The sequence below is a fragment of the Neoarius graeffei genome, chromosome 4, assembly GCF_027579695.1.
Source record: "Neoarius graeffei isolate fNeoGra1 chromosome 4, fNeoGra1.pri, whole genome shotgun sequence".
Lineage (NCBI taxonomy): Eukaryota > Metazoa > Chordata > Actinopteri > Siluriformes > Ariidae > Neoarius > Neoarius graeffei.
In genome coordinates, this window is record NC_083572.1 from 38,011,599 (window position 1) to 38,038,839 (window position 27,241).

Below are 27,241 nucleotides of genomic sequence, written 5' to 3' on the forward strand. Positions count from 1 at the left end.
TTTGTCAGTTAAATCAAGGTTTGTGAATTAACAAAGCACAGATTTTTGTTTTTATTGCATTTTGGAAAATATCCCAACTTTTCTGGAAATGAGGTTTGTACAACTGTCATGTATAAATATACACACACACACACGCACACACACACACACACACCATCACAATTCCACCCACATTATATGCATCTCACCTTTTTAACTGCTCTTCTCCAAAGGCTGAATTCACTGAACCCAAACCATTTGTTTGGACTAAAAAACAGGAGGATGTGTACAGTGCTGGTACAGTGGTGTTTGATAGTTTGTGAACCCTTTAGAATTTTCTATATTTCTGCATAAATATGACCTAAAACATCATCAGATTTTCACACAAGTCCTAAAAGTAGATAAAGAGAACCCAGTTAAACAAATGAGACAAAAATATTATACTTGGTCATTTATTGAGGAAAATGAGCCAGTATTACATATCTGTGAGTGGCAAAAGTATGTGAACCTCTCGGATTAGCAGTCAATTTGAAGGTGAAATTAGAGTCAGGTGTTTGTCATCCCATTGATTGAAATCAGGTGTAAGTGGGCACCCTGTTTTATTTAAAGAACAGGGATCTATCAAAGTCTGATCTTCACAACACATGTTTGTGGAAGTGTATCATGGCACGAACAAAAGAGGAGATTTCTGAGGACCTCAGAAAAAGCGCTGTTGATGCTCATCAGGCTGGAAAAGGTTACAAAACCATCTCTAAAGAGTTTGGACTCCACCAATTCACAGTCAGACAGATTGTGTACAAATAGAGGAAATTCAAGACCATTGTTACCCTCCCCAGGAGTGGTCAACCAACAAAGATCACGCTAAGAGCAAGGCGTGTAATAGTCGGCAAGGTCACAAAGGACCCCAGGATAACTTCTAAGCAACTGAAGGCCTCTCTCACATTGGATAATGTCAATGTTCATGAGTCCACCATCAGGAGAACACTGAACAACAATGCTGTGCATGGAAGGGTTGCAAGGAGAAAGCCACTGCTCTCCAATAACAGTGTGTGCTTGTCTGCAGTTTGCAAAAGATCACATGGACAAGCCAGAAGGCTATTGGAAAAATGTTTTGTGGACGGATGAGACCAAAATAGAACTTTTTGGTTTAAATGAGAAGTGTTGTGTTTGGAGAAAGGAAAACGCTGCATTCCAGCGTAAGAACCTTATCCCATCTGTGAAACATGGTGGTGGTAGTAGTATCATGGTTTGGGCCTGTTTTGCTGCATCTGGGCCAGGACAGCTTGCCATCATTGATGGAACAATGAATTCTGAATTATATCAGCCAATTCTAAAGGAAAATGTCAGGACATCTGTCCATGAACCGAATCTCAAGAGAAGGTGGGTCATGCAGCAAGACAACGACCCAAAGCACACAAGTCATTCTACCAAAGAATGGTTAAAGAAGAATAAAAGTTAATGTTTTGGAACGGCCAAGTCAAAGTCCTGACCTTAATCCAATCGAAATGTTGTGGAAGGACCTGACGCAAGCAGTTCATGTGAGGAAACCCACCAACATCCCAGAGTTGAAGCTGTTCTGTACGGAGGAATGGGCTAAAATTCCTCCAAGCCAGTGTGCAGGACTGATCAACAGTTACCGGAAACGTTTAGTTGCACTTATTGCTGCACAAGGGGGGTCACACCAGATACTGAAAGCAAAGGTTCACATACTTTTGCCACTCACAGATATGCAATACTGGATAATTTTCCTCAATAAATGACCAAGTATAATATTTTTGTCTCATTCGTTTAACTGGGTTCTCTTTATCTACTTTTAGGACTTGCGTGAAAAATATGATGACGTTTCAGGTCATATTTATGCAGAAATATAAAAAATTCTAAAGGGTTCACAAACTTTCAAGCACCACTGTAAACATACCTGAGGTGCGTTTTTTATCAGGCTCTATAAGCAATCACGGTTCTTCATGAACGGAAAAACATATAAAAGGTTTAACTACCATTAAAATAAGTTAATAAATTATAATCCTTACCATTGCTTGCTCAATCTTGTTGTCTATGGCCACAATACCGGCACCTGAAGAGCTATAGAGACAGACAGACAAACCATTAAGAAATGCACACATGATAATTTGCATGATATATTCATATGGTATAAATTAAATAAGCATATAACTGCAAAGACAGCAATTGTAGGCTAATTATGTTGCAGTATTCTTACATGTTAGAAAATGAAATATTTCTAAAATATTTACCAATTATTCAGCACAAGCCTATGGAGACCAAGTGGAATCATCAAGGACACATTTCACCCAAACCATGGACTGTTCACTTATCTCTCTCTTCCAGGAACTACTACAGGAGCCTTTACTCACACACCAGCAGAAGGAACACCTCAGCTGTCAATCTGCTGAGTTCCTCACAATGGTGCTAATCACCCCAACCACAAACCTCTCTTTTCAGAATGCTGCAGTCATTGTGCCTTGTAATTGGTAACTTGCAAAGTTGTAATGATGTCATTTCCCACCTCAGGATGCTCAAAGTCTAAAGGTTTTTTTTTGGGGGGGGGCCTCCATGCTGGTGTGAGGCTCCTGTGTCTTTTGTTTACACTGTCCAAGCACATAAAGCTCAGTGTTCAAACATTCTTCCAACACTATGGACTGAAATTGCAGTTCAGCAAGAACAGCAGACCATAGTGTGACATATGGAGCTGTCAAAGCATGTAAAGCTCTTTAAAAAAGCTACTTTAAAAGCACTTTAACAGTAACATTAGCAATAAGCTAGCCAGTGGACAATAGCGAGTACTTTAGCAACAAGCTAATTGGCTAATGTTGGTGATAACTAATGCTGATTATTGCCTTTCCAAAACAGGTATTTAGCATGGTCAACGTTATAGATTTAACAAAAGTACTGTGTCTGTATAGTACCTGATCTAAAGCCAATACTGCTAGAAACTAATTTAAAAGTAGAAAAGTGGGACTTTACACTGTTCACAGTGTGTGTGGCCATATTGGCTTGCCATCACTCCATAAATGGGGAAGGAACTCATAGTTGAGAAGACTACCCCAAGTTGAAATTTCAAGGTGAGGGGCATTTTGATTTGGATTTTTATCAGAAGGGGATTACAAATTGCAACTTTGCCTCAAACACACCATAATACCGTATTCACGGTGCCTTCTAAGTGGTATGTCTGTGAAGATTCTCAGTCATCCAGGTCATAGTAAGCTGTGGGTGATAGAGAGCAACTGGACTTGCTTGAAGATTCTTGAAGACATTTCACCTCTCATCTGAAAGGCTTCTTCAGTTCTGTCTGACTAATAGGGAGTATCAGGTATTTATCCTCTCATGGATAAAAAGCAATCCTAAGGTGTCGTTGAGTCATCCTGTTAGTGTGGGTCACTGGGGGCTGGGTGTGAACGGCCTAGAGAGTCGTTGGGGTGATCAATGGGTTGTTGGTTCTCTCTGTCCTCCTGTGAGTCAATCAGTGCGTTTACATGCACATCCAAATCGAGCTACTGTCGGTAATCGAGCTAAGGGTCCCAGCAGGGGTGCCAGAGAAATCCAATCCTACATGCACACAAGGAAATCGAGCTATTGTGTGAGGTACATTGTGCACCCGAGCCACAGGTGGCGCTACACGCCCCATCATGTTGGTACACTTCCGGTTGTCGTCATGAAGAAGAGCTATTCAAGAGTATAAACAAAGTTATCAGCAGTGTTGCCAGATACTGCTGACGTTTTCCAGCCCAAAACATGTTCAAATCTGCCAAAATGCACTTAAAACCGCCCAATCTGGCAACACTGGGTTCCATGTTCACAAGTTTCGTGCTCAAGCTGTTAGGCTTGCTCTAACAGACTGTATGGCTACAAACTGTCCTGCGCAGACCACTGTTTTGTAAGACAACTTATTTTGCACAATTGTATATTTTTCTAAAGTCCATTTTTTGCTTACAATTTAACTTGTGTCTTAAGAAACACACAAAAAGTTTAATTGTTTTGTTTTTATTGACATTCTTCAGATGTTGGACATACATACATACATATATACACACACATACATATACATATATACACACACATTTTATATTATATATATATATATATATATATATATATATATATATATATACATACACACACACACACACACACACATACATACATACACACACATGCACACAAATACAATGACTTGTTTATGTACACAATTCACAGCTATGCAACAGCTGTACAGATGTATTTGGTGATACAGTAAGTGAGCTAAATTTTAACAGTGCAAACAATGCCACAAAAAGAAAAGATTCATGCCGTTGTCATGATTCGTTGTCATGCCGACCGAGGCTGTTGTGTTTCCTGCTTGTGGTCTCGTCACTCGTCACTTCCGGAAGGGGCAGTGCTGAAGTAAGTAGCTCGACTATATAGCTCGATAGGGTTTACATGCACCAAGTAGCTCGGCTAAAATCGCATAATCTAGGTCGTGTAGCTCGATTACGAGAAATCAAGTTCAGTTCGATTTCAGCCTAGCTAAGCTGTTTCCATGGCATTTAGAACTTCGATTTCAGTCGAGCAACGGCAGAAATTCGATTTTCTCTATGTGCATGTAAACGCACTGACTGAAATCAGCTGGGTTTTGGTGTGCATTCAGTTGTCTGGGAAGTGTGCCAACGACTGCATTGTACTGTAGGTGGCTGATAAATGGTGTCTTAGACCACCACCTCTGTTCAGTGATGGCCGTTCCAGGTTGACAAAAATGGCTTCTTTAACTCCTCGCTCATACCAACGATCCTCTCTGGCTAAAATGTCTCATCTCATCTCATTATCTCTAGCCGCTTTATCCTGTTCTACAGGGTCACAGGCAAGCTGGAGCCTATCCCAGCTGACTACGGGCGAAAGGCGGGGTACACCCTGGACAAGTCGCCAGGTCATCACAGGGCTGACACATAGACACAGACAACCGTTCACACTCACATTCACACCTACGGTCAATTTAGAGTCACCAGTTAACCTAACTTGCATGTCTTTGGACTGTGGGGGAAACCGGAGCACCCGGAGGAAACCCACGTGGACACGGGGAGAACATGCAAACTCCGCACAGAAAGGCCCTCGCCGGCCACGGGGCCCGAACCCGGACCCCCTTGCTGTGAGGCGACAGCGCTAACCACTACACCACCGTGACGCCCCTGGCTAAAATGTGTACGTTGCAATCCTGAAATGAGTGTCCTTTGTTGTTAAGATGAAGATAGACAGCACAGTCTTAGCCTGAGGAACTGGCTGTCCTGCGTTGAGCCATGCGCCTGTGAAGCGGTTGTTTTGTTTCCCCAATATATGAGTCTGTGTATTACTCACTGCACTGAATTGCATACACTATGTTGTCCTGTTTGTGTCTGGGTATTCTGTCCTTAGGGTGGACCAGTTTCTGCTTCAGGGTGTTGCTGGGTCTGAAATGTACCGGAATGTTGTGTTTGTAGAAGATCCTCCTGAGTTTCTCAGATACACCAGAAATGTAGGGAATGACAATGTTCTTGTGTTTTGTTCCTGTTATGTTCCTTTTTCTGCTCTTGAAGAAGGCCCAGTTGGGATGCCCGCAGTTCTGAAGTGCTTTCTTGATGTGATTTTGCTCCTTCTCTTTTCCCTCTACCATTGTAGGAATGTTCTGAGTCCTGTGTTGCAAGGTCCTAATGACCCCCAATTTGTGTTCCAGTGGGTGGTGTGAGTTGAGTAGGTACTGGTCTGTGTGTGTGGGTTTCCGGTAGACCTCAATGCTAAGGCTTCGGTCTTGTCTAACGTGTACATCACAATCCAGGAAGGCTAGATTATTCCCACAGGAGAGCCAGTTCCTCAGGCTAAGGCCCTGTCCACACGGCAACGGATTCAGGTGAATCCGATACAATTGTTTATCGTTTCGGCCTGGCGTCCACACGGCACCGGCATTTTGGGTGCCCCAAAACGCAATCTTTTGAGAACGGGTTCCAGAGTGGAAAGATCTGGCAACATTGCCGTTGCGAAGTCGTCTGGATGAGTAGAACGGATTTGTTTACGATGACGTCACAACCACATGACTGTGAGTGCTTCACGCCGGGTAGAAGTGTAATGAAGTCGATGCGAGTTGTCAACAAATCCTATAACTTGGTTCATGAAACACGCTTACAAAATATTTTCACTGTGAATATTTATGGTGGCGGCACGGTGGTGTAGTGGTTAGCGCTGTCGCCTCACAGCAAGAAGGTCCTGGGTTCGAGCCCTGTGGCTGGCGAGGGCCTTTCTGTGTGGAGTTTGCATGTTCTCCCCGTGTCCGTGTGGGTTTCCTCCGGGTGCTCCGGTTTCCCCCACAGTCCAAAGACATGCAGGTTAGGTTAACTGGTGACTCTAAATTGACCGTGAGTGTGAATGGTTGTCTGTGTCTGTGTGTCAGCCCTGTGATGACCTGGCAACTTGTCCAGGGTGTACCCCGCCTTTTGCCCGTAGTCAGCTGGGATAGGCTCCAGCTTGCTTGCGACCCTGTAGAAGGATAAAGCGGCTAGAGATAATGAGATGAGATATTTATGGTGCAAAGAGAGAGAGAGAGAGAGAGAATAGCCCTTAGGGCAGAGTCAGTCCTGCCAGCAAAAATAGGGAAAAAAAGGAGCGATCTCACCTCTTCAGATGTTGGTTTAAGTCCTACAATACATTCCTCAAAAAGGGTGTAGAAGAACAAATTAATCCATCAACGTGTAGCATTCAATTTATTCCGGACCATTAAAGACGCCGTCTTCCGCGTAGAATCATACGTCATCCTCGCCGTCATATTGGATGGGTCAAAGCGGAGAATAAAGATGCCTCATTCATGTGCTGCATTTAACTGTACCAACAGGTTTACCGTCCAAACGAGATCACATGGGATTACCTTTCACAGGTGAGACTGGAAAAATACTTTTCATTGTATTTGGTCATTATAATGTAATTTTACGAACAGATTTTTCTGACTTTGTGGCTAATATGAAGTCTCGCACATAATAGTTTATGCGCATGCGTCCTTACTTCTATTGTTCTGGTGTCTCCGAAGGGACCGTCTTACAGCGCCCCTAGAGGTGTGGCATGTGTATTGCATCGTTTTCAGCAAGCGTTGCGATATGGACCTGATATTTTACTGATCGTTGCCCATGTGGACGTGATATTTTTTTAAATAACATCTCGTTGCCGTTGTCGTGTGGATGTAGCCTAAGGCCCTGTCCACATGGCAACGGATTCAGGTGACTCCGATACAATTGCTTATCGTTTAGGCCTGGCGTCCCCACGGCACCGGCGTTTTGGGTGCCCAGAACGCAATCTTTTTGAGAACGGGTTCCAGAGTGGAAAGATCTGGCAACGTTGCCGTTGTGAAGTCGTCTGGATGAGTAGAACGGATTTGTTTACGATGACGTCACAACCACATGACTGTGAGTGCTTCATGCCGGGTAGAAGTGTAACGAACTCGATGCGAGTTGTCAACAAATCCTATAACTTGGTTCATGAAACGCGCTTACAAAATATTTTCACTGTGAATATTTATTGTGTAATGGTGGAGAGAGAGAGAGAGAGAGAGAGACTCTGCCCTTAGGGCAGAGTCAATCCCGCCAGCAAAAATAGGGAAAAAAAGGAGCGATCTCACCTCTTCAGATGTTGGTTTAAGTCCGACAATACATTCCTCAAAAAGGGCGTAGAAGAGCAAATTAATCCATCAACGTGTAGCATTCAATTTATTCCGGACCATTAAAGACGCCGCCTTCCGCGTAGAATCATATGTCATCCTCGCCGCCATATTGGATAGGTCAAAGCGGAGAATAAAGATTAGCTGCGTTTAACTGTACCAACAGGTTTGCCGTCCAAACGAGATCACATGGGATTACCTTTCACAGGTGAGACTGGAAAAATACTTTTCATTGTATTTGGTCATTATAATGTAATTTTACGAACAGATTTTCCTGACTTTGTGGCTAATATGAAGTCTCGCGCATAATAGTTAACGCGCATGCGTCCTTACTTCTTCTATTGTTCTGGTGTCTCCGAAGGGACCGTCTTACAGTGCCCCTAGAGGTGTGGCATGTGTATTGCATCGTTTTCAGCAAGCGTTGCGTTGCCATACGGACCTGATATTTTACTGATCGTTGCCCATTTGGACGCGATATATTTTTAAATAACATCTCGTTGCCGTTGTCGTGTGGATGTAGCCTAAGACTCTGCTGTCTATCTTCATCTTAACAACAAAGGACACTCATTTTAGGATTGCAACGTACACATTTTAGCCAGAGAGGATCATTGGTATGAGCGAGGAGTTAAAGAAGCCATTTTTGTCAACCTGGAACGGCCATCACTGAACAGAGGTGGTGGTCTAAGTCCATGTTTACATTAGACCGTATCAGCGGATCATCAGATTAACGTTTTTAAAACGATTAGTGTGCACACAGCAACACCAATACACGATTTGCGTGCACACAGCAACACCAATACACGGATACGCTCGACTCCGCAGGCATCCTGCGCTCCAAATCACTCCGCCCTGAACAGCGAGTGCCCTCTGGAGGGTGCGCACTCCAGCCCTGCGCAGCTCACAGAGCACGCGAGTGAAGTGCACAAGCTGTGATTCGGGACTGAGCCGCTGTGTGTGTGATCCCAGCGCATATCACTTACTACTTGCAAGTGGAAGGATGGCAAGCCTAAAGACAATCATAACTACACAATGGGCAGTATTTGCATCAGTATTTGCAGTATTTTCATACTTTTATACTCTTTAATGAAAGGTGATACAAGGCGGAAGTCCATGCCGTTTTTCAGCAGTCGCGTCACATGACCAACGCCAGCGAATCAGGAAGGTGGATGTCACAGTGACGTTGTCCAATGATGACGCCAGCTAGAGCTCAGCACAGCGTATCCGCGTATCTCAATGTTTACACAGCACCGGAGCTGACACGATCTAGATTGAATACGTGGACCCTGGCGGATTCCCGTTTCCCGGCGTTTCCAGGCGGTTTAATGTAAACGGACAGTGTATCCGCGAAGAAAACGAGACAGATACGGTCTAATGTAAACTTGGCCTAAGACACCTACAATGCAGTCCTTGGCACACTTCCCAGACAACTGAATGCACACCAAAACCCAGCTATTTTCAGTGACTCACAGGAGGACAGAGAGAACCAACAACCCATTGATCACCCCAACGACTCTCTAGGCCGTTCACACCCAGCCCCCAGTGACCTATACCAACAGGATGACTCAACGAAACCTTAGGATTGCTTTTTTATCCATGAGAGGATAAATACCTGATACTCCCTATTAGACAGAACTGAAGAAGCCTTTCAGATGAGAGGTGAAACATCTTCAAGAATCTTCAAGCAAGTCCAGTTGCTCTCTTTTAACACCCACAGCTTGTAAGTGGTGATTTGCAAGTTGTAATAACCTCATTTTTGGGCAGCACAGTGGTGTGGTGGTTAGCATGGTCTCCTCACAGCAAGAAGGTTCCGGGTTCGAACCCAGTGGCCAGCGAGGGCCTTTTTGTGTGGAGTTTGCATGTTCTCCCCGTGTCTGCGTGGGTTTCCTCCGGGTGCTCCGGTTTCCCCCACAATCCAAAGACATGCAGTTAGGTTGACGTGGGGCGGCCTTGGGCTGAGGTGCCCTTGAGCAAGGTACCTAACCCCTGACTGCTCCCCGGGCACTCTGGTGTGGCTGCCCACTGCTCTGAGTGTGTGCGCGTGTGTGTTCACTGCTTCAGCTGGGTTAAATGCAGAGGATGAATTGAAGTGTGCATGTGATGAATAAAGGTTTCTTCTTCTTCTTCACTGCAGCACGTTCAATGTGCTAAGTGGGGGAGAAAAGACATGGACAGCTCCTTGAAAATTTGTCTTCTGTTTGCTCTGTCAGAGCATGTAATGCTCATAAAAAGCTACTTTAACTACACGTTTACAGTTACAGGCCTGGGTGGCTATCTACTATACTGTTCTCTTTTAGTGTATTTCAAACATTCTTGAAACATTTTGGACCAAAATTGCAGGACAGCAACAACAGCAGATAAGAGGAAGTGATGTTAGCAATAAGCTTGCCAGCAGACAAGAGAAACTTATTAGCAACAAGTTAGTTGGCTATTGTTAGTACACTGCAACCCCGCCACCACAAATTCTTACTATTGTTACATAGCCAGAGCTTCCCTCGAATACCAAATGCCTACTGAGATACTACAAAAACAAAGGGATACAAAGCTAACCTACCCAAGTATCAAAGTCTATGGATTTTTAAACTAATAGTTAGCTAGGACCTGGATGTAATTTTCCATGTGGTGTCTGCATTAAAAATGAACTTGTATCTATAATCAGTAATGGGTGTCAATGTATGCCACTTAAGTTGGGAAGGCCAATATATTATTACACACACACACACGCTTGAAAGTTTGTGAACACTTTAGAATTTTCTATATTTCTGCATAAACATGACCTAAAACGATCAGATTTTCACACACAAAGTCCTAAAAGTAGATAAAGAGAACCCAGTTAAACGAATGAGACAAAATTATACTTGGTCATTTGTTTATTGAGGAAAATGATCCAATATTACATATCTGTGAGTGGCAAAAGTATGTGAACCTTTGGGTGGTAAAAAAGAGAGCAACTGGACTTGCTTGAAGATTCCTGAAGACATTTCACCTCTCGTCCGAAAGGCTTCTTCAGTTCTGTCTGACTAACAGGGAGTATCAGGTATTTATCCTCTCATGGATGAAAAGTAATCCTAAGGTGTCGTTAAGTCATCCTCTTGGTGTGGGTCACTGGGGGGTGGGTGTGAACGGCCTAGAGAGTCGTTGGGGTGATCAAAAGGATCGTTGGTTCTCTCTGTCCTCCTGTGAGTCACTCAGTGCGTTTACATGCACATAGAGAAAATCGAATTTCTGCCATTGCTCGACTGAAATCGAAGTTCTAAATGGCATGGAAACACCTTAGCTCGGCTGAAATTGAACCGAACTTGATTCCTCGCAATCGAGCTACACGACCTAGATTATACAATTTTTGCCGAGCTACATATGGCCCTTTTCCACTACCCTTTTTCAGCTCACTTCAGCTCGCTTCAGCTCACTTCAGCCTGACACGGCTCGCGTTTCGACTACCAAAAAACAGCACGACTCAGCTCGCTTCAGTCCTGCTTAGCCCCTAAAACTCGCACGGTTTTGGAGTGGGGCTGAAGCGAGCCAAAGCGAGCCGAGTGAGGCTGGGGGCGTGAGCAGACACTCCCCTGTGCACTGATTGGTGAGGAGGAGTGTCCTCACATGCCCACACACGCCCCGCGAGCACGCTGGGATCTGTCAACACCGTAAACCCGGAAGAATAATAATTACGAATTATGAGAATTTCTGAAGCCTTATGCGCCTCGCCTCATCTATACGCTCTTGCCAGTATCTGTTGGCGTTGTCGGTGACAACAAGCCACAGCACCAAGACCAGCAACACTAACGACTCCATGTCCTCCATGTTTATTGTTTACTCTCCGGGTCGTGAGACTACCGCTTAAAAGCTCACTGATGTCACTGTTTGCACTGCTTAACGACATCACGTGACGTCCACCCACTTTCGCTAACTCCACCCAATGTGTCCACCCACTTCCAGCCAGCACGGTTCAGCGCGGTTGTAGTCGAAATGCAACTCCAACAGCCCCGCTCAGCTCGACTCAGCACGGCACGGCTCAGCCCGACTCAGCCGCGTTTGTAGTGGAAAAGCGGCATTAGTGCATGTATACCCTATCGAAATACGTAGTCGAGCTGCTTACTTCAGCACTGCCCCTTCCGGAAGTGAGGAGTGATGAGACCACAAGCGGGAAACACAACAGCCTCAGTCGGCATGACACTTCACCTTAGCCGCTACTTTATTAGGAACACTTGTGTCTGGGCATGTATGCACCCATTTCCAATTAGTTGGTAAGTTATTACCATAGTTAATATGTTCACCATTACAGACCAACTTCAACTTAGTGGCCATTTTATTAAGAACACTTCTGTTCGTATATACAAACTACAAACACTTCTTGTGAACACGGAACTGATAACTTTGTTTATACTCTTGAACAGTGTTGCCAGATTGGGCGGTTTTTGAACATATTTTGGGCTGGAAAACGTCAGCAGTATCTGGCAACACTGCTCTTGAATAGCTCTTCATGACGACAACCGGAAGTGTACCAATACAATGGGGCGTGTAGCGCCACCTGTGGCTCGGGTGCACAATGTACCTCACACAATAGCTCGATTTCCTTGTGTGCATGTAGGATTGGATTTCTCTGGCACCCCTGCTGGGACCCTTAGCTCGATTACCGACAGCAGCTCGATTTGGATGTGCATGTAAACGCACTGACTGAAAACAGCTGGGTTTTGGTATGCATTCAGTTGTCTGGGAAGTGTGCCAAGGACTGCATTGTAGGTGGCTGAGAAATGTTGTCTTAGACCACCACCTCTGTTCAGCGATGGCGGTTCCAGGTTGACAAAAATGGCTTCTTTAACTCCTTGCTCATACCAACGATCCTCTCTGGCTAGAATGCGTACGTTGCAATCCTGAAATGAGTGCCCTTTGTTGTTAAGATGAAGATAGACAGCGGAGTCCTGGCCTGAGGAACTAGTTCTCCTGTGTTGAGCCATGCGCCTGCGAAGCAGTTGTTTTGTTTCCCCAATATACAAGTCCGTGCATTCCTCACTGCACTAAATTGCATACACTACGTTGTCCCGTTTGTGTCTGGCTATTCCTACCTTAGGGTGAACCAGTTTCTGCTTCAGGGTGTTACTGGGTCTGAAATGTACCAGAATGTTGTGTTTGTAGGAGCTCCTCCTGAATTTCTCAGATAGACCAGAAATGTAGGGAATGACCCCCAATTTGTGTTCCAGTGGGTGGTATGATTCGAAGAGTAGGTACTGGTCTGTGTGTGGGGGTTTCTGGTAGACCTCGATGCTAAGGCATCTGTCTTGTTTAATGTGTACATCACAATCCAAGAAGGCTAGATTATTCCCACTGACGTCCTCCTGATGTCAATTTCACTCGGGAGGACGTCAGTGGGAATAATCTAGCCTTCTTGGATTGTGACATTAAACAAGACAGATGCCTTAGCATCGAGGTCTACCGGAAACCCCCACACACAGACCAGTACCTACTCTTCGAATCACACCACCCTCTGGAACACAAATTGGGGGTCATTAGGACCTTGCAACACAGGGGTCAGAACATTCCTACAATGGTAGAGGGAAAAGAGAAGGAGCAGAATCACATCAAGAAAGCACTTCAGAACTGCGGGTATTCCAACTGGACCTTCTTCAAGAGCAGAAAAAGGAACATAATGGACAAGGAGGATAACAGGAACAAACAAGAACATTGTCGTTCCCTACATTTCTGGTGTATCTGAGAAACTCAGGAGGATCTTCTAGAAACACAACATTCCGGTACATTTCAGACCCAGTAACACCCTGAAGCAGAAACTGGTCCACCCTGAGAGAATAGCCAGACACAAACAGGACAACGTAGTGTATGCAATTCAGTGCAGTGAGGAATGCACGGACTCATATTGGGGAAACAAAACAACTGCTTCACAGGCGCATGGCTCAACACAGGAGAGCCAGTTCCTCAGGCCAGGACTCTGCTGTCTATCTTCATTCATATATTATCATCATACACCATATTATATATATATATATATATATATATATATATATATATATATATATATATATATATATATATATATATATAGGGTCTGTCTCAGAAACTGGGTACTGTGGGGGTACCCCACTAAATATACTCAATCAATAAACTATACAGTTTTGAATGATGTTGGTTTTAATTTGAAATAAAATGAGGAAAGAAATAATACAGATAAAACTAAATCTTTGATGTGAATACTCTATTCAGAATTTGGCAAAAATTCAGCAAATTTGTGGAAAAATGGCAGCTTGATCTGGGACATGATAAATGGTTGACTACATCACATTCCCTTAAAAAGGGTGTAGCCCACTGAAAAGTCTACAGTTATCATTAATTGTATTTTAAGTTGTAACTTTATACACCTAAGGATTGGTGTGCTCACAGAATAATCATAACCGTAATAAAACATCATGCAAAATATTTGATCACCGTTGTAACCCCATTTTCCGCATACCCAAAACCAATACAATCGTGTGTTTTGATCTAAACGGAAAGCCTCAGGGTCAAGGTCACTAACTCACCAAAAGTACCGTATTTTCCGGACTATACGTCGCTCCGGAGTTTAAGTCGCATCAGCCAAAAAATGCATTATGAAGACGAAAAAAACATATATACGTCGCACCGGACTATAAGTCGCACTTTTTTGAAGGGTTATTCTATCCATAGAATCTGTGATTGTATCTGATAAGTGGCGCGTGGTTACTGCGCGACTGCATTGTTTATTTAATAAACGAACAGCTGAGCAGTGATAACGCGCCCTTTGCCCTGTAAGTAGCCTAGTCTGATTATTTTAAATATCTACTATCACTATCGTTATTACTAATAGCCTATATTATTATTATTATAACTAATATTAGTAGCCTATTACTGATGCATTAATCAGTTTGCTTTTAGATTATTTTTACCGGTAGGGTTTATTATCGCCCCATGGCTCTTTCATCTTTGTTATTAAAGCTGTAGTCATCATCGAGGAGAGTCATTCTTCATTTTTGTCGAATTTTATTTCATTAAATCAGAGGTCAAGTAGGCTATAGGTATATCATCTCCAAAGACAACCGTCTAGTGAAAAAAAAACAACAACCGCTTTTAAATACCCTACTTAAATCCTTAAAAAGAGTAATTTAACTCATGTCTTGTGTGATCTGATCTCCAATGGTGAAATAAACCGGTTGTGATATGAGTAGTCTGTTATTTTAGAAGATAAATTTAATATATAATTTAATATATAGCCTAATAAAAATAATATTTTATAACATATCACGACATATTACTGTCTGTAACTGTTCGTCACTAAAGCGTTTTCTAAGATCATAATGTCTGATATTTTTTTTTTTTACACACACAATAACTATACAATTACTATAACTTTACGCACACAAGCGCGTGTGCGTAAAGTTATAGTAAACCACCCCCCACCTTTTTTTTTTTTGAGTCGCCGGACCCACCCACCTCCTGCGTTCCGGGACCTCCCACTTCACAAATTAAGCACTGCCTAAAATCATTACATAACTTATTTAAATAACTATAGCCCTATCATTAATAATAAAACACAGGTCAATCAAGTTTATCAAGCTGGCGATTTCACTCCAAATCAGCAAATCCATTGAATTCCTCATCCTCGGTGTCGCTTCTGAACAACTCTGCCAACTCCAGCGGCAGACGAAACACCGTTTCTTCTTCTTCTGCGTGGCTGTCGTCAGACTCAGCATCAGCTCCAGTTATTCCGCGGTGAAAAAAAAAAAAAACATATATACGTCGCACCGGAGTATAAGTCGCATGGCTAGCCGAACCATGAAAAAAAGTGCGACTTATAGTCCGAAAAATACGGTAGTAACTTAAAATATCACTGCGCCATATAAAAATTTAGTTATAAATCTGCGATTTTTTTTAAAACGAAAACTGAAAAGTTAGGTATAGAATATGTTTCTTACAGAATATGTTACAATGGTAGCTGGTCTTGTATGAATTTCTGAGCTATAAAATGAGTTGTGGTCTATTTTTTACCGTAGCGTGTTATTTGTGTGCGGGGAAGGACACACATTAACAATTTGCATGTGTAGAATGGAATTTTCCACTCCAACAGTTAGAAGTTGATCGTGCTTCCATTTTCGGTCTTTCTGTTACACGAGTGATCTGTTTGGATGTTATCACTGAAAAGGTGAGCTGACAGTTTTATTTTGGTCTTGCAGTATAAGGCAATAGAATGTGTTTTTTTCATCTTACTTTTATATTTCATAGTGTTTGCATATTTTTGGCCAATATTTTGCAACCATGGTCAATTTAGATCGAACTTTTGATAGAATCTACGACCAGTCATTTTGCCCTGCCCCCGCCTTGCACTCCGTCCGGTGTGGTAGTGATGTCCCGTTGCTCATGCACCACAGCAGAGACCCACGCGACCTTCAGCCGGTACAGTCGCTGTTCTTTTATCACTGCCATTATTCTCATCTTTCCGGTGTGTTCTTGATTTTTCCATTGCATCCTATTTCGCCATATCAAATACCCAAAATGTATCATATTATTCATATTTAAGTGAATAATCAATTCAGTCATCATAACTTGGCACTTTTAACCCAAGCAATCAAAAAGAGGAAATGTATTCAATATTTTCACTCATCTGTGAAGGAGGGGCTTTAATTCTTCATGATGTAGTTATTTTATATGTAAATCAATTTTACAAAAGCATTTGAATTGTAATCAAAAATTTTCCACAGTGGAGGCCAGATAAAGCAAGATGCTATCTTTATTCTTATTAAACATGACAAAAGAAACATTGAGTGTTAGGTAAATGCCAAAAAAAAAAAAAAAAGTAAAATAAGAAAATTTATTTTTTGACCATAATGTCCCAAATGGGTCGGCACGGTGGTGTAGTGGTTAGCACTGTCGCCTCACAGCAAGAAGGTCCGGGTTCGAGCCCCGTGGCCGGCGAGGGCCTTTCTGTGCGGAGTTTGCATGTTCTCCCCGTGTCCGCGTGGGTTTCCTCCGGGTGCTCCGGTTTCCCCCAAAGACATGCAGGTTAGGTTAACTGGTGACTCCAAATTGACCGTAGGTGTGAATGTGAATGGTTGTCTGTGTCTATGTGTCAGCCCTGTGATGACCTGGCGACTTGTCCAGGGTGTACCCCGCCTTTCGCCCGTAGTCAGCTGGGATAGGCTCCAGCTTGCCTGCGACCCTGTAGAACAGGATAGAGCGGCTAGAGATAATGAGATGTCCCAAATGAGAGACCAGTTTCTGAGACGGACCCATATTTATATATTATATATATATATATATATATATATATATATATATATTAATTACACACCCAAAAAAAAGACGTGCTCTCCTCCGCAGAGATGAACACTAAGTAATCAAGCCCACAGTCAAGTTAACAATACGTGTTAACACCATAAAACAAAGGCTTAATTAGCCTCGCTTAGGTGTCCATCACTAACAATTATCGAGAACGGTGATCAAAGGATGAAATGATTGCCGACATCAGCTGTGATTTGCAACACATGAATGAACCGAACAATGAAGGTTTAAAAAAAAAAAGCCCACACACAACGAGTCAGTGGGTGGACACCGACAATGATACACCGGTAACCTCCATCATTTCCATAACCAACAAAGAAATCAATCATTGTCTCAGTTTGTGATCCTTTAACTTAGTCAGTGAACTGTGAAAGTGACTTGGACATTTAAATCATTAAAGGAAAAAAAAAGGTCCAGGATTACAGATTTCTTCGGCTAGTAAAACTGATGGGACACTTATGCCGCTTTTCCACTACCAACGCGGCTGAGTTGGGCTGAGCTGTGCGGTGCTGAGTTGGGCTGAGTCGAGCTGTTGGAGTTGCGTTTCGACTACAACCACGCTGAACCGTGCTGGCTGGAAGTGGGTGGACACACTGGGTGGAGTTAGCGAAAGTGGGTGGACGTCACGTGATATCGTTAGGCGGCGCAAACAGTGACATCAGTGACCTTTTAAGCGGTAGTCTCACAACCCGGATAGTAAACAATAAACATGGAGGACATGGAATCGTTAGTGTTGCTGGTCTTGGTGCTGTGGCTTGTTGTCACCGACAACGCCAACAGATACTGGCAAGAGCGTATAGATGAGGCGAGGCGCATAAGGCTTCAGAAATTCTCGTAATTATTCTTCTTCCGGGTTTACAGATCCCAGCGTGCTCGCGGGGCGTGTGTGGGCATGTGAGGACACTCCTCCTCACCAATCAGTGCACGGGGAGTGTCTCCTCACGCCCCAGCCCCACTCGGCTCGGTTTGGCTCGCTTCAGCCCTACCCCAAAACCGTGCGAGTTTTGGGTGCTGAGCAGGCCTGAAGTGAGCCGAGTCGTGCTGCTCTGAGGTAGTCGAAATGCGAGCCGTGCCGGGCTGAAGTGGGCTGAAAAAGGGTAGTGGAAAAGGGCCATTATTGTACTGTAACAGCTTGGACGCTAGGGCAATAAGGACCTGAGAGAAAGGTCGTCAAGGTGCATTTTTTTCTGCTTATCTTTACTTTCACTTTTCATTCACAGCAAACACTTGACCATGCCCTCGCTGCCACACGTACTTTTATTCACACTTTTATGACATTGAAGAGAGTGACTCGTTTCCCTTACTTCATAAATATCTAAGTGAACTAAACAAATAAACACAGTTAGTCTTGTTTTATGCAAGTGTGTGTGACTGGTGTGACAAGTGGGTCCCTTTCAGTATTACAAACTATTTGGACATCCCCCGAGGAGTTTGTTATAGTGGGGTTGCAATTTAATAACTAAAATGTCGAGGGAGTACCTTCTCAAAACAGCGATCACAGTGTTTCCCACAGGTGTGAAACAATTTTGGTGGTAGCCGGTGGAAAGGGCCAACATTACCTACTGGCACAAAAATGGTCTACTACATGCACATTCAGATCGCGTTGGAATTTGCTTCGCTCATGCAGATTGGAATCTACTCCACTCTTGCTGCTGAGTGAATTGTGCATGTTATCCACCAGTGACAACCACAGGTTTCAGAAAAAAAACCCTCTTTTTTGTTTAATTTACTATTTCAATTTTTGACTTTCAAAGAAGGAAAAGAAACGTTTCTTTTAAAATTTCTATCTGCAATTTCTGATGATAAAAACAAAAATGGCCTATTTGTTACTGACACGAAAATAGAATGACCAAACGTAAATAGACAATTAATTTGCTTTTAATAATCAGTTAAACAGACTAAGAATAAAAAAAATAAATAAAAAGCACAATTACAAAACCCAAACGTGCTGATGACTCAAGCACTCCATGATAATGACAATAACGTGTAACAAGCATACCGATTAATGCTGTCTGCAGCACGAAAGCTCTCTGGTGCATGTGCTCAGCCATTTGGCTCATCATTCCAGCACAACACCGTACCTTTTAGCGATATATTGTATTCATTATCATTTACCTGTCGCTCACAGAATACTCTCATTTTTCATACTTATTTGCCAAAATGAGTGGCCAAATATACTTTGGAGGCTGTTTACATACCTGAGCGGCCTACCCAAATAAATTTTGTGCATGTGTATACTGGACTAGTAGGGTCAGTGTTCCAGTACTGTGCCTGTAATGGATCCAAAGCAAATACTGTTAAACTCATTCAAAAATAAAGGGATACTTTACATTGCTCACAGTGTACACAGCCATGTTAATTTGACGACATTCTGTAAATGGGGAAGGAACTGGAAGTTGAGAAAACTACCCCAAGCCGACACGTTGAAATTTCAAGTTGAGGGGGTGTTTGTGTTTTTTACCAGTTGGAGGTGGGAAATAAGTTGCAACTTTACCTTGAATTCAGTAAAACTATGCACAGTTTGCACATACTTCTACTTGCACCTTACTTTCAGTTGTACTGTAGCGTCTTCAGATTCCACCTCATTCCTCTGACTGGATCCCTGTCCACTGAATGTACCATTTCAGTTGCACCACAGGCAACTGTTTTAAGACTACATAGGAATTTTATTAAAAATGGCACAATTAAAGGTTTTCAATGAAATGAAGTGTCTCTTATTCTTCATCATTCATAAAATGGCTTTTAATGTGTTATTTCAAATCCTGCCCAGAAGCCTTGCGTCTCTGAGTATATGGAAGTGTGGGCGGGTGGGTTTCGCATAGAAAAAAAAAAAAACCCACCACCACAAGTTTAAATGGTAGTGCACTCTTCACTTGTCCCACCTGGATGCACTTTTTTCCTTATGATGATTAGGGGATCCCTCAAAGGGGATGAACGTGGTAACAAACTGCCAATCCACAAAAGGGCTGACCTCTCAAACTTAAAGGGCATATTCTGGACCAATTTCGTGTTTTTTATGAAAGTATGCCCCTTTACACACTCATCCAGAAGGGTAATTTTGCACAAGGCCATCTGTCTACAGCAGAAAAAATAAAATAAAACATGTCTGGAAAAATCCCAAGGGAGTCTGGAGCCAGATTCGTGATGTTATCTACGGAAGTGCGAGCAGGCTGCGAGAGCTTTGCACAGTTTCAGTGCACAGCCTGTGTAGACCAAGCGCTCCCATTTTTCGCTCATTGTCCAGTCTTTTGGAAAACAATCACTACGTTTACATGCACATAGAGAGAATCGAATTTCTGCCGTTGCTCGACTGAAATCGAAGTTCAAAATGCCATGTATACACCTTAATTCGGCTGAAATTGAACCGAACTTGATTTCTCGGAATCGAGCTACACGACCTAGTTTATGCGATTTCTGCCGAGCTACTTTGTGCATGTATACCCTATCGAGCTAGTTGTCGAGCTACTTCCGGAAGTGACGAGTGACGAGACCACAAGCGGGAAACACAACAGCCTCGGTCGGCATGACAACAGTAGTAGCGAGCAGCAGAAGAGGTCAGGAGGAACAAACGAAGAAGAGAAAATGGCGATGTAGAGCTCTCTGAAGTGTGGGTGGAGCACAGAGGACGACAGGACAAAGCTTCTGGTACTAATAGGCTTTTTATTGTCAGACTTTTCAGTTTAACAGCCTACTTTTATTCTTGAGAGAAAAACACACACACACACACACACGCACGCGTGCTGTATTCTAGTCCCGGGATGAGCTGTCCCCTCTGCTCTCCCTCTGCCTCCTTAAATAGGGCGCGGTTACTGGGAAGACACACAAACACAGGTTAATTACCGTCAGATGAAGTGATTCTGCCACTCACCTTCCCTGGCTCCGCCCTCCTGTCACAGACCGGCGCTTGACCACGCCCCCACTGCCACAGGCAAGCAGAAACGTGCACTTCTGGAGCAATGAGGAGACAGAGTTCATGCTCATTCAGCTTAAGGAGTTGAATATATTAAAATTCATGGACGGGAGAAAAACGCGCAATGGAGAACACGGAACTGATAACTTTGTTTACACTCTTGAATAGCTCTTCTTCATGACGACAACCGGAAGTGTACCAACACGATGGGGCGTGTTGCGCCACCTGTGGCTCGGGTGCACAATGCACCTCACACAATAGCCCGATTTCATTGTGTGCATGTAGGATTGGATTTCTCTGGCACCCTGCCGGGACCTTCAGCTCGATTACCGACAGCAGCTCGATTTGGATGTGCATGTAAACGTAGTCACTGTCTTCATAGACCCTGCTTTGTGCACCATGATGTTGTCATGCTTGAATAGGTTTGGGATAGGCTCTTATTTCCAATGAAGGGAAATTATAAAAATGTTACAAAAACATCCTATACAATTGCGTGCTTCCAACTTTGTAGTAACAGTTTACAGTTTTTTTTTAATAATTAGAAGTCTTTATTTGATGGCTCTGTGTTACTAAGGCAAGGCTCAACATTAACTTTTTAATCCACTTGTCCAGTCAGACAAGCACCAAGATTTTTCATTTGTCCTGACCATAACCTTTTTATTACCATATATTTACTAGTTCCATGAAACAAAAGTGGTTAACGGTTTATCAAAAAGCAGGTATAGTTAGGATAATCATTATGTTTTAAGGATTTATAATTTTTCAATAAAACTCAAACTTTAACTGTAACAATAAACCAAAACTATCCACTGCCCCATTATGGTGCATGTGTTGTTATAACCCATTACCTGATTTGCAGTTTTATAAGCGTTAGACTCACCCAAATTCAAAGCTTCTGGAGAACATGGAGTTAAATCTTGATTAATCCAGTAAAAGTTTAAGTGTAAATTAATTTAAAGAAATGAAGCTGAAAGAAAACAAGTTGAACATAAGGGTGACAACCATGTTGTGAATGAAAAACTGTAAGTGAGTTTGGCAAGGTCGTAAAATTCCCACAAAATATTTTTATAATAATGCATTAAATGTGTATCATACAAAAGAAAAATACAAATGATTGTCCAAATGAAATGAAGATTCACCACATATTTATTTTATTGAGGTATTTTATTGCCATTTCTCTGATTTTAATGAATTCAAAGTCTAATAATCTATAATTAGATATTACGATGGGGTCATTTTTACACTCTGCTTCCCTGGAATTTTGTAAACAATAACACGTCTAGATCACTGAAGGGATTGAACTAGTTTTGTTGGAACTTTCTTGGTGTAACTTTTGAATCAAAATCACTATTAAAAATGGATGATTTTCAACAATCCTTAACAGATATAAAAGGCATAAGGTATCATTACTATATTGTCTGGGGCGGTTATATGTAATACTTTATTGAGTAATTTTCTCTAGCCTGTCAACCAAATTAGATCAGCCTACATGTAGAAAATGTGACAATCAAGTATGTAGTCTTCTTATACCATTTATGTAAAAGGCTTATCACTATTATTTAACTTATTTTTTATATTCTATTGCAACTCTAAGCAAGTTTTCAAGGAGTTTGGCCTCATCATGGTAGCCTTGGCAGCTCACCAAGCTTGTATAAATATATATACTAGCTTGGCAGCTAGTATAAATAACATGCACATGAACAAATGACACTGTTAAAATCACTTCAACATGTCTTTTACAATAATTTAAACCGCTAGGGGCAATGCTAAAATCACTCTTGCAAACAGTACAGCATGCAACACAGTCATTATTTTTTTACCCCTATTAGACAAGGATAAACTTTTGTGTAGTGGGTTTTGCATTTTCTTTTCTTGGGGCACTCTGCCACGACACTCCTGGATACACTGAAGTGATAGACTCTCAGTCCGGGAGAGATGATGTAAAGTCCACCCACACAGAAAACTGATTAGTCTACTTAGCAAGACTGAGCAATCAGGATGCTCTCTCCCTCACTCTAGCTCTTGATTCCGGGATACCGCATTTAATATGCGGGTGTCAGGGAGCTGCTATGAATGTGTGAGAGACTCCTGGAACTTCAGGGAGAATTGGGAATAATTTAACTTGTCCTGTCAGACAGACAGATGTAGATTGGACTTGTCCAGACCAAACATTTGGACAGTCAGACTATCGTTAATGCCGAGACCTGGATGGACATACTACTTCTTTTGGCTGCTCCCATTAGGGATCACCACAGCAGATCATCCAGATCCGCATATTTGATTTGACATTGGTTTTTAACACCAGATACCCTTCCTGACAACCCTCCCCAATTTGCCCGGGTTTGGGACCAGCACAAAGTATGCACTGGCTTGTGCAACCCCAGTGACTGGGTATTTTACCTAATCTGCATGTCTCGCAACAGTGGGAGGAAACCTTCGTAGGCATGGGGAGAACATGCAAACTCCATACAAAAAGGCCCCCGTCAGCCATGAGGTTCGACCCAGAACCTTCTTGCTGTGAGGCGACAATGCACCACCATACTGCCAAAAAAAGAAAAGGTCATTTCATTCAAACAGTCGAGGATGATTTTATTTTTTTAATTTTTGTTCTAACCCATGCAGTTGCTGAGATATGAGACAAAATGCAAATGTGCTTCGTACAGCACCCCTTCTGACTGAATTGTTTCCTATTTAGTATATAGGTTCTATGTGCCAATAAGCATGAGCCCATCAAGTTTCATGAAGTTTGGGCATTGTCAATGGCAAATATTGGTTGCTGAATTTTAATTGGCTGTTTGGCAGCCATTTTGGTAAGCCAGCCAATTGGTACTTTAGAAATGTAGACAAATGAGGTGAAGTAAAAGTACACCAAAGTTCAGATTTTTAGTTTAAGCGGTTTTTGTGAAATGGACACTTATCAATTGTAGGGTCTCCTATGGATGACATTTCATGCGTTTTCAAAGAATGTTGTAGACCAGGGGTTCTCAACCTTTTCTGCTTTGAGGCCCACCTATTCATACTTGTAATGAGCCGGGGCACAAGAAAAAAGATCACCAATTATTTTGGCTCATCTATTTTATTATTAGAATCTAATAATCTATTAAAAAAAAAAAAGTGTATTAATGGGATGCAACATCACTCCCTATTAGAGATGGGAGCCCCAGAATTAAATAACTGCAATAAAAACAAACTGTTTTTAATTGTAGGTATTGTATTTAAAACTGTATGGATGTGCCAGAAGCCAACATAAAACAATGCATGCAGGGCATTCTCAGCCAAAATGGATTAAATGATCCAAAAGTGGAGTCTGGGCGATTAACACCAGAACTCATTACTAATGTTTGTGTACAGCAAACAAGCAAATTATTAAAACCAAGTAGTACACTCAAAAGAAGTGGATATAGAAGCCACCCAATGGGATAGATCCTTATACACTAACGAAGGATTTTTCCTATAAAAGAAAAATTTACTAGCTAAAATTGACATTAGTTGAATAAGTTTTGATCCTATTGTAGTTGTAACAAAATACAAAAGACAAGAGTTATGCATACTATGGAGTTTGCATGTTCTCCCTGTGTCTGCATGGGTTTCCTCCAGGTGCTCCGGTTTCCCCCACAGTTCAAAGACATGCAGTTAGGTTAACATGGGGCAGCCTTAGGCTGAAGTGCCCCAAGTGCTGTAGTATGGCTGCCCACTACTCTGTGACTACGTTTACATGCATGTCCAAATCAAGCTGCTGTTGGTAATCGAGCAAAGGGTCCCAGCAGGGGTGCCAGAGAAATCCAATCCTACATGCACAAGTGAAATCGGGCTATTGTGCACCCGAGCCACACGTGGCGCTACACGCCCCATCGTGTTGGTACACTTCCGGTTGTCGTCATGAAGAAGAGCTATAGTCAGGCATGCAAACTGGTCAGGGGTGAAAAAGGTGAGAAGGATGCATGGGGACACGGCACGCGCGCAAAAGTACATTTCGTAGTCTACGTTACAAAAAAAATTGCAACCAGTGACATCTTGAATTTAATACAGTACAAAATAACTTTCCATAAACATGTCTTAATAAGTTACTGTTGAGTGGCCGGTAAATTGTACCATTTATTTGTCAGTGGCCGGTAAAGTTTGATATTTTGTGAAGTTAATTTTCACCCCTGTGTACAACACAGTGGGCTATTTACAAAAAGGTATATATTACTGCCTGTGCTATCTAACAGACGTACCCCAGAGGACACACCTGGCCAATCCCTGTCTGTCAATTTTCTTAAAGACATCACCTATGTGAAATCAGTGGCGGATCTAGAAAAATATTTATGGGGTGGCAAGAGGGGGGCAGGAATTTTTGAGGGGTGGCAACGTATTACAGACATGTGTATATATACTGAATTTAATCACAGTTTGATGACAAATAGTATGTACACACTACAAAAGGGCACAGACTGCCATTTACAAACTCATACAGATAAACTTAATCTCATGCCTTTATTGTTCACGAAGAACACACATTCTCAGATGAGGTCTATACCGTTTCTGGACAGTTTTATACTGTATATGCAAAAGAACAGACACTAAAAAACAACAACAACAACAACAACACTGCTTCAAGTTCAGCATGATTTAAACCATTTACACCAGTGTCACATTTTATAGTTTTTTTCCTCACGCTTTGTAAAGGCTCACCAGTGAGCATAACATGAACTTGTCATGCCTACAACAGCTCAATGCGGCGATTTCCATGTTGCTCAGCAAAACGCTTCACAAATTTATCAAGATCTAATGCTTTTGTGTGCTTTGATTCAATGCTGAGTACAGCCAGACTTGATAGTCTATTTTCTGTCATAGTCAACCGCAAATAAGTCTTTATGAGCCTGAGAGATGAAAAACTTCGTTCACAGGATGCACTGCTCACAGGCAAGACAACCGCTATTTTACACAACCTGAACAACTCAAAAAAAAACAACATCATCATCTTGGTATGGGTCCAAAAACAGTGAACTCCATGAGAGTGGTAGGACTCTCCTGTTCCCCCTTTTTTCTGTCTAGTCCTCTCCTCGTCTGATGTAACTCATGTTTAAGATCCTCAATATTTGAATCATAAGCTTCAGCCAATAGCAATGTTTTCCTTGACAGACGGTGAATCAATATTAACTTTTGTGGCCGACTTTACACAAAACTAATGTCAGACCTAGCTAACATTAGGCCAAAAAAAAAAAAAAAAAAAAAAAAAAAAAAGTGTGTTTCAGGTAACATGAAATACTAAAATAAGGTCGGTAGGTAGGAAATTTTTTTTTCTTAATTTGTTTTATTTTGTTCGAAAAAATTAACACAAGTAAACATCTTACAAAATAGTATTTTGGCACAGAATCCTTTATACCACACATCATAATAAAATAAGTGTTTTAAATCTTTAAACGAATAAAAAAAATATCGCAAGAGTCCGAGTTATGATCTGCGGAAGCGTATTGCTGCCACACTCAAAAAAAAAATTGGCTTAGACTCAAGTAATTACGTGAAAAGATATTGTTAACAGAGTTATCACGTTTTTACAATATATTTATGTAATAACATCACGTAATTTCATGATATTTTCATGTGATAATGTGAAAACACCTTATCAAGAAATAACGTGAAAATATGGTTTAACGTCCTAGGCTAGGCTACTTCCATTAAAAGCAGACGGCCTCGCCTACTGTAGAACTTGGGTCGAGCAAAAACACGGAGCAAAAACATGGCTGAATCCTGAATGACTCCTATTTGTATAAATAGGGGACTACATAGGCGGCAGAATGTAGTGTTTTTCCCTGCCATGGAAGTGCACTTGTATACTGAAGAGGAAGCAATTTGCATTACAGCCAGGAGGGCTGATAGAAGTGGCAAAACATTTTACTTTTTATCGTTTCTTTCACAACTTGAATGCGTTGAAACAAAAAATTATGACAAACTAACGCCGCTTACACTAAAATATCGAGGGAAATTTGTAATAAAAACTTTACGGTCGGCAATTTCGACGCGGAAATTCTCGATCGGTCGGGTTACCGGAAACACACTTTTTTTTGCCTTACATGTATAGTTAGCTAAATAACCTTCTCCAACCTGATTTTTATCCTCTCAAAATCAGCATCGCAACTATACTAGCACTGTTCATTCATTATAATTTCATTTTTTGATAGATAGTTAATCAGCTTTTACCCCTTTCCTCCCGTGTCTCCTTTCCTCGCGACTCCTGGCTCCCTCGCTTCGCGCCTCTCAATTTTCCAAAACAACCAATCTCTGGCGTTATCTCGTGCTGCATTCGCCGCAGTCGGACATTGGAAATTCGCGCACGTAAATGTCAAATTGGCCGTAATTTTTCTTTGAATTCGTCGCTGCCAACTGGGGTAGCAGCAGGGGTGGCAAGG

The 27,241-nt window shown here is 42.1% G+C and overlaps 1 protein-coding gene across 2 annotated transcripts in view; it reads right to left on the reverse strand.

Annotated features, from left to right (window-relative positions):
- The window catches only part of LOC132885012 (TSC22 domain family protein 1-like), a 44,351-nt gene that overhangs the window by 3,634 nt on the left and 13,476 nt on the right, over positions 1-27,241 (reverse strand). The window contains exon 2 of one of the 2 annotated variants that reach the window (XM_060919219.1): positions 2,010-2,061. In XM_060919219.1, the coding sequence (XP_060775202.1) occupies positions 2,010-2,061 (52 nt within the window). Of the gene's footprint in view, positions 1-2,009; positions 2,062-20,550; positions 20,749-27,241 lie in introns of those variants that run through there. The other variant, XM_060919220.1, reaches the window with a different exon arrangement.